Below are 14,056 nucleotides of genomic sequence, written 5' to 3'. Positions count from 1 at the left end.
TTTATTCTTACCTTTACCCGGTCTCGGCCGCAACAGATACCGGGCGCGCGCCGAGATGTCTCGCACGTGCACCGGAGCCTCGGAGGATCGGTCCTCCGATCGAGGCACCCCCCTCCCCTCTCCGGAGCCCCCCACAGCCATCCCCCACAATAGAGCAACCCAGGGCTCCCTCGGGGAGCTCCCGATGAAGCGTGACCGCGCATCGATGACGTGCGGCTCGCCGAGGGAAAAAACCTCCCGGCTTGCGGCTCTAGCCTACTAAGGATAAAGTGTGTCGCCACTGTACACTGTCTGCTAAAGAGAAACTGTTTTTGTTGCTGATGAAAAGCTATTTTTGTTTTGTGTGCTGTATATTTTGCAAGGCTAAATAAATAAGCCTTGTCAAGAAACCCGCATGTGTAGTTGCATGTACCCTGCAACAATATTGTACACAGTAAGAAAACACACACAATTCCAGTTTTTATTCATTGTAATTTTGTGATTTATTACTTAACCTGCGGTTGTGGTCGAGGATTCGTTGGGCGGACAATCAGACCAGTGAAGGTCAGAATTATGGAGCACATTCGTTCTATTAAAAAACTAGATCAGATGCTCCCACTTTCCAAACATTTTACAAATTGTACATTGGGAAACTTGTCCACCTTTCATTTTTCAGCGATTGAATCTATACCAGTTCCTACACGTGGGGATTGAATCTATACCTGTCACTGCACGAGGGGGTGACAGAATTAAACAGCTTTATCAGCGTGAGATTTTTTGGATCCACTCACTTAATACTCTATCCCCTTTTGGGATTAATACAGAATGGGACCTAAAACATTTTCTCTAAGCTATATTATTCCTTTGCCCATTCTCAGGTTATATAATACTGTGTCTTTTTCATGTACATTTGTTTCTATCATTGAGATACATATGTGTGTCTCTATAGTCACATTTGATGAGTAGTATTGCATCCTTACTGTGGCAATTTCCTCAGTGTGGTTTATTTATTTACATTTTATTCATTATGTATATTCCCCTTATCAAGATTCAAATTGTTCTTTGCCTTGGTAGTTGAGTTTACATTTATTATATATATTATTACATGATTATATTATTTGGTGTTACTGTTAATTTAATCTAAGATAATTTTATTCTCTCCACATTCTATCCATTTTTAAATTTGATGCTTTTTCATTTAATTTTTACTGTCCGTAAACTCGTTATGCGCGTGTAGCAGAGCGTGAGGGGCGTACCGCTGGGGAGATGCTTGGCAGTGGAGGTGGAAGGGAAGGAGGAGCAAGGTAAGGCAAGGGCTGGGGTGTAGGAGGCACACCGAGGGACGCATGTCCACGGATAGGAACGCGCGCGGCTCCCACACTGGGCGCGCGCGTTCCAGATCGTGACCCGAACGCGTGTCTGGGCGTACAGACTGCACCGCGGAGGAACAGTAAGAGAGGAGGAGGGAAAAGAGTGGGGACGTAGGGAAGAGGAGCAGGTAGGTGACGGGGACACGCTGGGAAGCACGAGTCCCCCGATCCGTTACAGTATCCCCCCTTGAGGGGACTCCGGACGATCCTCCCAAGGTTTATGAGGAAACTTCCGACGGAACTGTCTGAGGAGCGTTGGGGCATGAATGTGATGAGATGGTATCCAGAAGCGTTCCTCCGGGCCGTATCCTCTCCAGTACACAAGGAACTGAAGTCTGCCCCTGGACCAACGAGAATCGAGTATGGCTTGGACTTCGAATTCTTGTTGTCCTTGAATGACGACAGGGTTGGGTCTCTGAGGGCGGTCTGGAAAATGGGCATTTTGGATCACAGGCTTAAGTAATGGAATACTGAGGGAATCTTCATGGTAGGAGGAAGTGCAAGTCGGTATGCGACCGGGTTGATCCTCTCGAGGACCTTGAAAGGGCCCAAGAATCTTGGGGCCAGTTTCTGGGAAGGAGTCTTGAGCCTGATATTCTTAGAAGATAACCAAACTCTGTCTCCGGGTTTGAACACTGGACCCACTTGACGTCGCCGATCTGCTTGCGTCTTTTGTCTTTGAACGGACCTTGCAAGGTTTTTAGGATCTTTCTCCAAAGTTTTGAAGACTGGAAATGTGAGAATCCGCCTGGGGGAACACCAGAGGGGAGGGAGGAGAGGGGAAGACTGCTGGGATGGAATCCAAAGTTAATGAAAAAAGGCGACTCTTGCGTGGACTCGTTTTTTAAGGAGTTAATAGCAAACTCAGCCCAGGGTAATAGATCCACTAATTGTCTTGAGATTCAGACACGAAGCATCTGAGATACTGTTCCAGAGTCTGATTCATTCTCTCCGTCTGACCATTGGTCTGTGGGTGATAACCCGAGGAAAATAGAAGGGAAATACCAAGTCTCTGAGAAAAAGCTCGCCAAAACGTAGAAATGAATTGAGTACCTCTGTCTGAAACAATTGAAATAGGTACACCGTGTAATCTAAACATTTCCTTAGAAAAAACGTTGGCCAAAGTAGCTGAATTAGGAAGACCCTTGAGGGGTATAAAGTGGGAATGCTTGGAAAACCTATCTATTATAATGAGGATCGTATTCATTCCTTTAGAATTGGGGCGTTCCACAATAAAGTCCATGGAGATATGCTTCCAAGGTTGTTCCGGAATAGGGAGAGGCATGAGGAGACCAGAAGGTTTGTGTCGGGCGGACTTGCTCTGGGCACAGACTGGACAAGCACTGGTGAAATCGAAAATGTCCTTGTTCATTTTAGGCCACCAAAAGGTCGTTTGATAAGATCTACTGTCCTCTGGAAGCCTGGATGACGAGCAGATCTAGAAGAATGTCCCCACAGAAGTATTTTATGGCGAAATCGCGGGGCTGGGTACAACCGTCCTTCTGGCACCCTAAATTTCCTGGGAATGTGAACCTGGGCTTTATTAATTTCGTCCAAGATATCAAAGTTATTGGCGGAAATAATACATTTAGCGGGAAGAATCGTCTCCGTAGAGAACTGGCGAGAGAGAGCATCGGCCTTGATATTTTTGGTGCCGGAAATATAAGAAATAGTATAATTGAACCGAGAGAAGAACAATGCCCAACGAGCTTGACGGGATCCCAAACGACGAGCCCCCTCAATGTACAATAAGTTTTTGTGATAGGTGAGGATGGCTACAGGCTCTTTGGTACCCTTGATGAGATGCCTCCATTCCTGGAGAGCCAACTTGATGGCCAGAAGCTCACAGTTCCCGACATCATAATTTCTCTTGGCTGAAGAGAACTTCCTGGAAAAGACCCCCAAGGATAGAGTTTTTCCTGTGGGGTGGGTCTCTGAGAAAGCACTGCACCAGCTCCCACATCAGAGGCGTCTACTTCTAAAGTAAAAGGAAGAGAAGTATCCGGATGCCGAAGGATGGGTGCAGACACGAAGGCTTTTTTGAGGAACTCAAAGGCTTCGATGGCTTCAGGAGACCAAACAGTCGGATCAGCACCTTTCTTGGTCAGGGCAGTGATAGGTAGAGCAATGGTAGAGAAATTACGGATGAATTTCCGATAGTAATTAGCGAAGCCAAGGAAGCGTTGCACGGCCTTGAGTGAATTCGGCAACGGCCAGTCGAGTACAGACTTTAATTTCACGGGATCCATGGTAAAGCCTTTGTCAGAGATTATGTAGCCTAAGAAGGCTGTGGAAGATTGGTGGAACAGACACTTCTCCATTTTTGCGTAGAGGCGATTAGCACGAAGCCGAGAGAGAATCAGTTTGGTATGGCAATTGTGCTCCTCCAAGTTTTTAGAGAAAATGAGGATGTCGTCCAAATATATGATGGCGAACGTTCCCAAAATGTCCCAGAAGATATCATTCATGAATTCTTGGAAAACAACAGGGGCATTGCAAAGGCCGAACGGCATCACTAAATACTCATAATGTCCTGAACGCGTGTTAAACGCGGTTTTCCATTCGTCCCAGTCTCTTATTCGAATAAGATTGTAGGCTCCTCTTAAATCAAGTTTGGAGAATATAGAGGCTCCTTGTAGATGGTCGAAGAGTTAAGAAATTAAAGAAAGAGCCATCCTTTTTCTTCACGAAGAAGAAGCCTGACCCGGCGGGGGAGGTAGAATTCCGGATGAACCCTTTCTCAAGATTCTCCTGGATGTATGACGTCATCGCCTCTGTCTCGGGTACAGATAAGGGGTACGACTTAGACTTGGGGAGTATGGTTCCAGGAATTAATCAATGGGACAATCATAAGAGCGATGGGGAGGTAGCACCTCAGCCTGTGTCTTATTGAAGACATCAAAGTACTCATGGTATACCTTCGGTAAAGCAGAGCGGTTTGATGAGGTGGTGTCGAGGCCAGCGAGCACGGCAACAGAAGGAGTACCCGTCTTCTCTGAGGTAGCAGTCCATTGGATGGGCAAAACATTGGTCCAATCAATACGCGGGTTGTGAAGTTGGAGCCACGGCAGTCCCAGAATAACCTGGACAGTAGGGGAGTGGAAAACATCGAAGACCATTCGCTGTGGTCAGGGTAAGTCCGTGTTCTGGGGAACCGCAATAATAGCAGAGACCTTCCTCACGACGACGTGCTTTCTCAGCAACCCGAAGCTGTTGGCTACCGATTTGCATCGGTTCAGGGGCGTCCAACGCAGGGAAGGCCAAAGGAGGAGACCTAGGAGAAACAGGCAGAGATGAGAGAGAACGGGAACAGTGACGCTCGTGGCGTTGTTCTTGAGTGCGCTGATCCATCCGGATACTGAGGGCAATGAGTTCCTCAAGGGAAGAAGGCCGAGCGTGGTCTGCGAGGTCATCCTTGAGAGTTTCGGACAAACCGTGCCAGTATGCCGCGGCGAGAGCTTCATCTTTCCACTGGGTTTCTGCAGCAATGGTGCGGAACTCCAACGCGTATCTTGCAGCTGACCTATCAGCCTGAGACAGATGGAACAAGGAAAAAGCAGCAGTCTCCCTACGCGCTGGTGTGTCAAAAACCAGTTGGAACTCACGCCGGAATTTGGGATAATCTTGGGTTAGGGCTGGTTTGTGTTCCCAGAGGGGAGAAGCCCAAGCGAGTGCGTCGCCAGTGAGTACGGCATAGATGTAGGCCACCTTGGTACGACCATTAGGGAAGAGGAACGGCGACATCTCGAATTGGACTTCGCACTGATTCAAGAATCCTCGACAAGCGAGAGGGTCCCCATCATACCGGTTGGGAGGTGGTATACGTGGTCCCGGATTGCTTACAGACTCAGGGGCCAGGGGTGACTATGCTACTGGGGATTCCCGGAGAGATAAATTGGAAAGTTGCTGTGATACATTGGTAAGTTGGTTGCTTAGGAATTGCAAATGTTCCATGGAAACACCTTGGCCCACCTCAGGGGGGTCTGCATTTGTTGGGCTCTGAATAATGTAACACCTGTATGCCCGCAGACCTGGCCAGTCCCCAGTACTGAGGTGGGTAAGGGTATAACACGCACCCACAGCAGTGAGGGCGTGCTCGGAGTGTGGTAATAGCGTTGCCGAGCCTGGTGAGTAAGGGTTAACGTTATACTTGCTGAGTCCGGGGTGCCAGAGGTCGGAGGGTAATGTCCAAGAGCCAGAGTTCAGGGGTTGGAGAGAGCAGCGTAGTGATGTCCGTAAGCCAGGGTTCAAGAGCAAGAGAAGGCAGCTTAGTCAAATCCAAAGCAGAGTTCGAGTTCAAACCAAGGGAATCCAAACAGGGGCAGGGACAGGAACCAGAGCTGAAACAGACAAGGGAGCTGGGTATAGACACTGCACACACATAAGCTACAGGAAAGCTATGCAGAGCAATGACTGAAAGCACAGAGTGGGGTTATATGGGAAGAAGGACCAATAGGGGTGAGGGGTGGAGCAGAGGTTTGAGTGAGTGTTTGCAGGGATAGGTCTGTGAGAGCAGGGGAAGAGACAGGGAAGTAATCCAGGGTAATGGCCTGTAACCGACGAGGGGCGGAGCCAGTGCTTGGGGACAGCTGATAACTAGAGCGGGTGCGCGCGCCTTCTGTAAGCTCGTTATGCGCGTGCACCGCTCGTGTAGCAGGGCGTGAGGGGCGTACCGCTGGGGAGATGAATGGCAGTGGAGGTGGAAGGGAAGGAGAAGCGGAGGAGCCAGGTAAGGCAAGGGCTGGGGTGTAGGAGGGACGCCGAGGGACGCGTGTACCACGGATAGGAACAAACGATCTGGAATGCGCGCGCGTGACCCGAACGCGTGTCTGGGCGTGCAGACCGCGCCGCGGAGGAACGGGTAAGAAAGGAGGAGGGAAAAGAGTGGGGACGTAGGGAAGAGAAGCAGCTAACCGCCGTGGGACATGGGGTGACGGGGACACGCTGGGAGGTGCGAGTCCCCCGATCCGTTACAATTATTCCTTTGCCCATTCTCAGGTTATATAATACTGTGTGTTTTTCATATACATTTGTTTCTATCATTGAGATACATATGTGTCTCTCTCTAGTCACATTTGATGAGTAGTATTGTTTCCTTAATGTGGCAATTTTCTCAGTGTGGTTTATTTATTTACATCTTATTCATTATGTACAGTTAGGTCCGGAAATAATTGGACACTGACACAATTTTCATAATTTTGGCTCTGTACGCCACCACAATGGATTTTAAATGAAACAACCGAGATGCAATAGAAGTGCAGACTTTCAGCTTTAATTCAAGGGGTTGAACAAAAATATCGTATGAAACGTTTAGGAATTGCAAACATTTTCATACCCAGTCCCCTTATTTCAGGGGCTCAAATGTAATTGGACAAAGCATAAATAAAATGTTCATTTGTAATACTTTGTCAAGAATCCTTTGCATACAATGACTGCTTGAAGTCTGGAACGCATGGACATCACCAAGCGCTGGGTTTCCTCCTTTGTGACGCTTTGCCAGGCCTTTACTGCAGCTACCTTCAGTTGTTCGTAGGTCTTTCTGCGTTAAGTTTTATCTTCAGCAAGTGAAATGCGTGCTTGATCGGGTTGAGATCAGGTGATGGACTTGGCCATTGCAGAATATTCCACTTCTTTGCCTTAAACTCCTGGTTGCTTTTGCAGTATGTTTTGGGTCATTGTCCATCTGTAAAGTGAAGCACCGTCCAATCACCTTGGCTGAATCTGAGCAGACAATATATCCCTATACACTTCAGAATTAATCCGGCTGCTTCTGTCTTCTGTCACATCATCAATAAACACTAGTGACCCAGTGCCATTGTAAGCCATGCATGCCCATGCCATCACACAGCCTCCACCGTGTTTTACAGATGATGTGGTATGCTTTGGATCATGAGCCGTTCCAAGCCTTCTCCATACTTTTTTCTTCCCATCATTCTGGTACTGATTGATCTTAGTTTCATCTGTCCAAAGAATGCTGTTCCAGAATTGTGCTGGATTTTTCAGATATTTTTTGGCAAAGTCTAATCTGGTCTTTCTATTCTTGAGGCTTATGAATGGTTTGCACCTTGTGGTGAACCCTCTGTATTTGCTCTTGTTAAGTCTTCTCTTTATGGTAGACTTGGATAATGGTATACTGTATCTACCTTCTGGAGAGTGTTCTTCACTTGGTTGGATGTTGTGAAGGGGTTTTTCTTTACTATGGAAAGGATCCTACGATCATCCACCACTGTTGTCTTCCGTGGACGTCCAGACGTTTTTGTGTTGCAGAGCTCATCAGTGCGTTCTTTCTTTTCTCAGAATGTACCAAATTGTTGATTTGGCCACTCCTAATGTTCCTGCTATCTCTCTGATGGATTTTCTTTTTTTTTTGCAGCCTAAGGATGCCATTTTTCACTTGCATTGAGAGCTCCTTTGACCGCATGTTGTGGGTTCACAGCAACAGCTTCCAAATGTGAATGCCACACCTGGAATCAACTCCAGACCTTTTACCTGCTTAATTGATGAAGAAATAACGAAGGAATAACCCACACCTGTCTATGAAACAGCTTTTGAGTCAATTGTCCAATTACTTTTGGTCCCTTGAAAAAGAGGGGGCTACATATTAGAGATGTAATTACTAAACCCTTCCTCCAATTTTGATGTGAATACCCTCTAATTATAGCTGATATACTGCACTTTAAGCCCATATTCATTATTTAACTGTAACTTGGATTTATTTTCGTACACAGCCAAAATAATAAAACGTGTATCAGTGTCCAATTATTTCCGGAACTAACTGTATATTCCCTTTATCAAGATTCAAATTGTTCTTTGCTTTGGTAGTTGAGTTTACATTTATTATATGTATATTATTACGTGATTATATTATATTATTTGGTGTTACAGTTAATTTAATCTAAGATAATTTTATTCTCATCACATCCTATCCATTTTTAAATGTTATGCTTTTTCATTGAATTTTTATTGTCCTTATGAGTTTATGTTTTTTGTAATTGTATTCTTTATTGTGTCCTTTTGCTGGATTTCTCCCCCACAGTTATACTGCCTTCTTTCCGTGTTTACATTTTTCCCGGACTGTTTTGTTCCCATGGGACGTTTTTACCTGGGATACAGATAGGCAGTGTTTCCGGCGGGGAGTGCCTATAACGTGACACTCTCTAGACTCAGGAACCACTCTATGATAAAGTGCCCATGGCGAGAAACGCGTTGGAGGTTTCTCTTGTAACTTAGGCTGTGTCTCAATAACTCTTTTATTTTTTCTACTTTTGCCTCCAGTTCTTCTTTTCTGCAGTGCTCCTTTTTTCTTTGTTTTGAATGTGAGAGGAGAAGGAAAGAGAGGAGTCAAATATTACACCAAGGCCCCGTGCTTGGGAAATTATAGTGCTGTGTCCATAAAATGGGCTTGCAGTCAGTGTACTGCTATGAAAGGAATCCAAAAATCTGACGGAGGCTGGATCAGCAGTTAAAAAGAAGCAGGTTTATTAAAGATGAGGCATCACAGTATACAGTACATGCACTGTAAGAGGTAACTCTGATTTTCCTCCTCCAAAAAACAGAGTGTCATTTGACTATTTATCAAGCAAGCCCACAGTTGTTCATTACCTGTTTTCATATGGATTGGACATTATACAATTTTGAAGGATTTTCTTGAGCACAGATATAGAGCTTGTCTCTAATGCTCATCTGCTTGTGAAATTATATGAATAGTATTTGTGACTGACACAATATGACACAAAATGGAGCAGTTTAGTTTATGTGGGTCTTGAAGACTACATGAGCATTGCAGTCACTGCATCACTTAGATTGTAAGCTCTCCAGGGCAGGGATTTCCATTCCTATTGTCTGATTGTGTTTGTTGCACTTATTGTATTATAATTCCCTGAACTGTATTGTTTCTGCTGTAAAGCGCTGAGTACACTGTGGGCGTTATGTAAAGACATACACACATGGGCATCTACAGTATCTTTACACTATAGGTTGCTGTCTGGTTTAGTTGATATTATTAACGCACTAATATGATAGACCAGGAGTTCCGTAACTTTACTTCTCATGGACATTTTCAGTGTTAATTATTTGGAGGATGTACATGTATCCTTAAATAATGAATACAGTAATAAATAAAAGTTATATATGTATCAATGATTTCACTGAGAGCTGCTACATTTCAGGCCTTCGGGACCACCACCACAGTCATTAGGGGCCACTGGATGTCCATGGGCCACAATTTTAAATCCCTGAAAAAGAGAATATTTTGTTAATTAAGTATAGGTGAAGTACGTTCTTCAGTGTTTTGGATTTGTAATTTGCATTCAGTAATTTGATTTACAGATTGAAAACATTTGTTCTGTCTTTTTTTGTTTACTTCTGTTAGAGATCGGCCTGAATGAGGAACAGAACTTGAGCTCTGATGCATCCAGAAGCTGTCTGACTCCTCGCAGCCCAGAACTGCCAAAAAACAATGATTCCTGCCACATTTTGGACACATACAAGGAATCAGTGCCACATGATGGTGAATTTACAGACCTTGTACAGCACACAGCAGTCTCTGACTCTAAATATGGATCCAGCAAAAGGTATGCGAGAGATTTAAGAAGAAGCCGTGGTGCTCAGCCTTTTCTCTGTTGTCAGTGTGGCAAAAGCTTCTCACAGGACAGGGACCTGCTCACACACCTTTGTGTCCCCACTAGGGAGCAAACCTTTACATGTACAGATGGTGGGAGCGGTTTCTCACTGAAAGGGAAACTTCATTCACAGCAGAAGATTCAGACAGCAGTGACTCCATTTACTTGTACAGTGTGTGGGAAAGAGTTAAGTAATAAGAGGACCCTCCTCAGACACCAGATGATTCATACAGGAGAAAAGCCATTAACATGTACAGAGTGTGGGAAACAATTCCGTATTAAGAAAAACCTCCTCAGACACCAGATGACTCATACAGGTGAGAAACCATTCACATGTACAGAGTGTAGTAAAAGCTTTTCTACAAAGGCGGAGCTCCTCAACCATGAGCGGATTCATACAGGAGAAAAACCATTCACATGTACAGAGTGTGGGAAACAATTCAGACTAAAGAAAAGCCTCCTCAGTCACCAGATGACTCATACAGGGGAGAAACCATTCACATGTACAGAGTGTGGGAAACAATTCAGTATTAAGAAAAACCTTCGCAGACACCAGATTACTCATACCGGAGAAAAACCATTCACATGTACAGAGTGTGGGAAACAATTTAGTATTAAGAGCAGTCTCCTCATACACCAGATGACTCATACAGGGGAGAAACCATTCGCATGTACAGAGTGTGGGAAACAATTTAGTATTAAGAGCCACCTCTTCAGTCACCAGATGACTCATACTGGAGAGAAACCATTCACATGTACAGAGTGTAGTAAAAGCTTTTCTATGAAGAGTGATCTCCTCATCCATGAGCGGATTCATACAGGGGAGAAACCATTCACATGTACAGAGTGTGGGAAACAATTCACAGTTAAGAGCCGTCTCCTCATACACCAGATGACTCATACAGGGGAGAAACCATTCACATGTACGGAGTGTGGGAAACAATTTAGTATTAAGAGTACCCTCCTCATACACCAGATGATTCATACTGGAGAGAAACCATTCACATGTACAGAGTGTAGTAAAGGCTTTTCAGTGAAGAAAGAACTCCTCATCCATGAGCGGATTCATACAGGGGAGAAACCATTCACATGTACAGAGTGTGGGAAACAATTTACAGTTAAGAGCAGTCTCCTCATACACCAGATGATTCATACAGGAGAAAAACCATTAACATGTACAGAGTGTGGGAAACAATTCCGTATTAAGAAAAACCTCCTCAGACACCAGATGACTCATACTGGAGAGAAACCATTCATATGTACAGAGTGTAGTAAAAGCTTTTCTCGGAAGACAGAGCTCATCAACCATGAGAGGATTCATACAGGGGAGAAACCATTCACATGTGCAGAGTGTGGGAAAAGCTTTTCTCAAATGAGCCACCTCCTCACCCACCACAGGATTCATACACGGGAGAAACCATTTCCATGTACATAGTGTGGGGAAAGCTTTTCACAGAGGATCAGCCTCATTACACACATGAGGATTCATACATGAGATAAAATATGTGATTGTTCAAAGTAGGGTTGGGCAATATACCAGTAGCATAGTAATACTGCAGTAATAAAAATGGAGGGTAACGCAATACTTGCCTTACTTCTTACCATGGCATTCCTATCAGCAGCTGCAGAGTCGGGGTGGGTCTGGCAGAGAGGCATGGGGGTGGGGACCGTGTCAGAGAGAGGACAGAGTGTGGGTCTGGTAGAGACAGTGGAGTGGAATAGAGTCTGGGAGCTCCTTGACTTTCACATGCTGCAGCTATAAGGAATCCTCCTGCTGGTAATCTCACCCCTCCATATTAACCATTTCCCCTCTGCCATGTCTCTTACCCCTTCCCTTCCACCATGACTCAACCCCTTTCTCTCCTCCCCCGTATTTCTCTTGGCACTCACCCGTGCCTCTTGACCGCCTCCTTCCCCATGCCCATTAACCCACGCTTCCCCATGCCCTATTAATGTGTACAGGAGAAAGGGGGTCGAGGGTGTAATTGTAAATTTTCTTACCGTGCACCTCAAAACTGGAACAACCACCGGAGACTCTCGCATCCACCACCAGTTTAAGTTCTTTCAAAACTAAGGCTCTCACATTTTAATCTGGTCTGTAACTGTTACACACGCTTATAATATATATTATCTTTAACTGTGCATGCAATGTCTTGTACATAATGTACACCCTATTCACTTATGTAACTGTATTTGTAACCATGTATTATTTGTCATCTTAACTCTGTGCCCAGGAAATACATGAAAACGAGAGGTAACTCTCAATGTATTAGTTCCTGGTAACACATTTTATAAATTAATAAAAATAAAATGGTGAAGAAATGGGCTTTAGTGTGGGTGTAGTTAGTGTAACATTTTCATTGACACCTTTGTTATACTTAAAATTAAAATACAGGCATACCCCGCTTTAAGGACACTCACTTTAAGTACACTCGCGAGTAAGTACATGTCGCCCAATAGGCAAACGGCAGTTCACGCATGTGCCTGTTAGCATGTCCTGAACAGCAATACCGGCTCCCTACCTGTACCGAAGCTGTGCGCAAGCGGGGAGACTATAGAGCTGTTACAAATGTGTTATTTACATCAGTTATGCACGTATATGACGATTGCAGTACAGTACATGCATCAATAAGTGGAAAAAAGGTAGTGCTTCACTTTAAGTACATTTTCGCTTTACATACATGCTCCGGTCCCATTGCGTACGTTAATGCGGGCTATGCCTGTATACTAAAATATATTTGCTTTTTTACATTTTATTAAAAATGAAATGCATTTGTATAAGAAATATGTTTCACAATAAATGACCTGGAATATTTTGAGGACTTTTGCTTTTTTGCTTTCTATTGGGTGTTAATATATTACTGAATATTGTTATCACAATAAATTACTTAATACTCTTATGGTGGGAAGTATTTTTGTTATTGTCTAACCCTAGTTCAGGGTGTTGGAAACAATTCAGTACAAAGTGTGACCTCGTGTCACACCCAAGTATTTACAGTGGAGAAACCATTTGCTTGTTCAGTGTGGGAAACAATTCAGTGTTAAGGTTCACCTCTTAAGAAACCAACAAACTCATGCAGGGAGAGGCCTTTCACATGGACAGAGTATAGGAAAAACGTTTCTTGGATGAATGACCTCTCACACCACACGATTCACACAGGGGAAATAATTTGCTTGTTCAGAGTGGGGTAAACCATTTTATACAAAGTGGGACCTCTTGTTAAACCAGCAGATTTACACAAGGGAGCAACTTTTTATGTGTACAGAATTTGGGAAACATTTCAGCACTGAGAGGCACCTCAACACACACCAGACAATTCATAAAAGGGGATTACATCATAATCAATTCTGTAATAGGAGGACATTCCTCAGACACCAGAGCATTTACACAGGGGAGAAACCTTTCCCATGTGCAGAGTGTATAAAATGTTTCTCAGTAAGAAAACCTTGTCACCCAAGTGTTTACACAGTGTAGGTATCTATGTCTTTATTTACATAGTGCCATAAGTGTACATAGACTTCACAGCACTAATACACGTGACAATCATATAAATAACAAATAATACAAATAAAACATAATGGGAAGAAATGCTTTAGACACAAAAGTAACATTTAGGAAAAGGAGTCCCTACTCAAAAGAGCTTACAATCTAATTGGTTGGTAGGAAGAACGTACAGAGACAGTAGGAGGGCGTTCTGGTAAGTGTGTCTGCAGGGGGCCAAGGTTTATGTATGAGTTGTAAATTATCAGCCATGGAGCTACTCGTATGCTTCCTTAAGCAGGTGGGTCTTAAAGGTGGATAGAGAGGGTGCTAGTCGGATACTGTGGGGAAGGGCATTCCAGAGGTGTGGGGCAGTCAGTGAGAAAGGTTTAAGGCAGGAGAGGGCTTTAGAGACGAAATGGGTAGAGAGAAGACATCCTTGAGCAGAACGCAAGAGTTGGGATGGTGTATAGCGTGAAATTAGGGCTGAGATGTAAGGAGAAGCAGAAGAGTGTAAAGCTTTAACAGTGAGGAGGAGAATTGTGTGTGATACAGGATTTAATAGGAAGCCAGGACAGGGATTTCAGCAGGGAAGACACAGACAG

The 14,056-nt window shown here is 44.3% G+C and overlaps 1 protein-coding gene across 3 annotated transcripts in view; it reads left to right on the top strand.

Annotated features, from left to right (window-relative positions):
* The window catches only part of LOC142488029 (uncharacterized), a 48,245-nt gene extending 35,460 nt beyond the window's left edge, over positions 1 to 12,785 (top strand). For 2 of the 3 annotated variants that reach the window (XM_075588374.1, XM_075588375.1), the window contains one exon: positions 9,721 to 12,785. In XM_075588374.1, coding sequence (XP_075444489.1) covers positions 9,721 to 11,405 — 1,685 coding nt within the window. In that variant the 3' untranslated portion in view covers positions 11,406 to 12,785. The remainder of the gene's footprint in view (positions 1 to 9,720) is intronic. The other variant, XM_075588376.1, reaches the window with a different exon arrangement.
* Positions 12,786 to 14,056: the final 1,271 nt, after the last annotated feature.

The sequence above is a fragment of the Ascaphus truei genome, chromosome 2 (genome assembly GCF_040206685.1).
Source record: "Ascaphus truei isolate aAscTru1 chromosome 2, aAscTru1.hap1, whole genome shotgun sequence".
NCBI lineage: Eukaryota > Metazoa > Chordata > Amphibia > Anura > Ascaphidae > Ascaphus > Ascaphus truei.
Note: the sequence above shows the minus strand (reverse complement) of the source record. Positions and strands in the feature narration are given on the sequence as shown.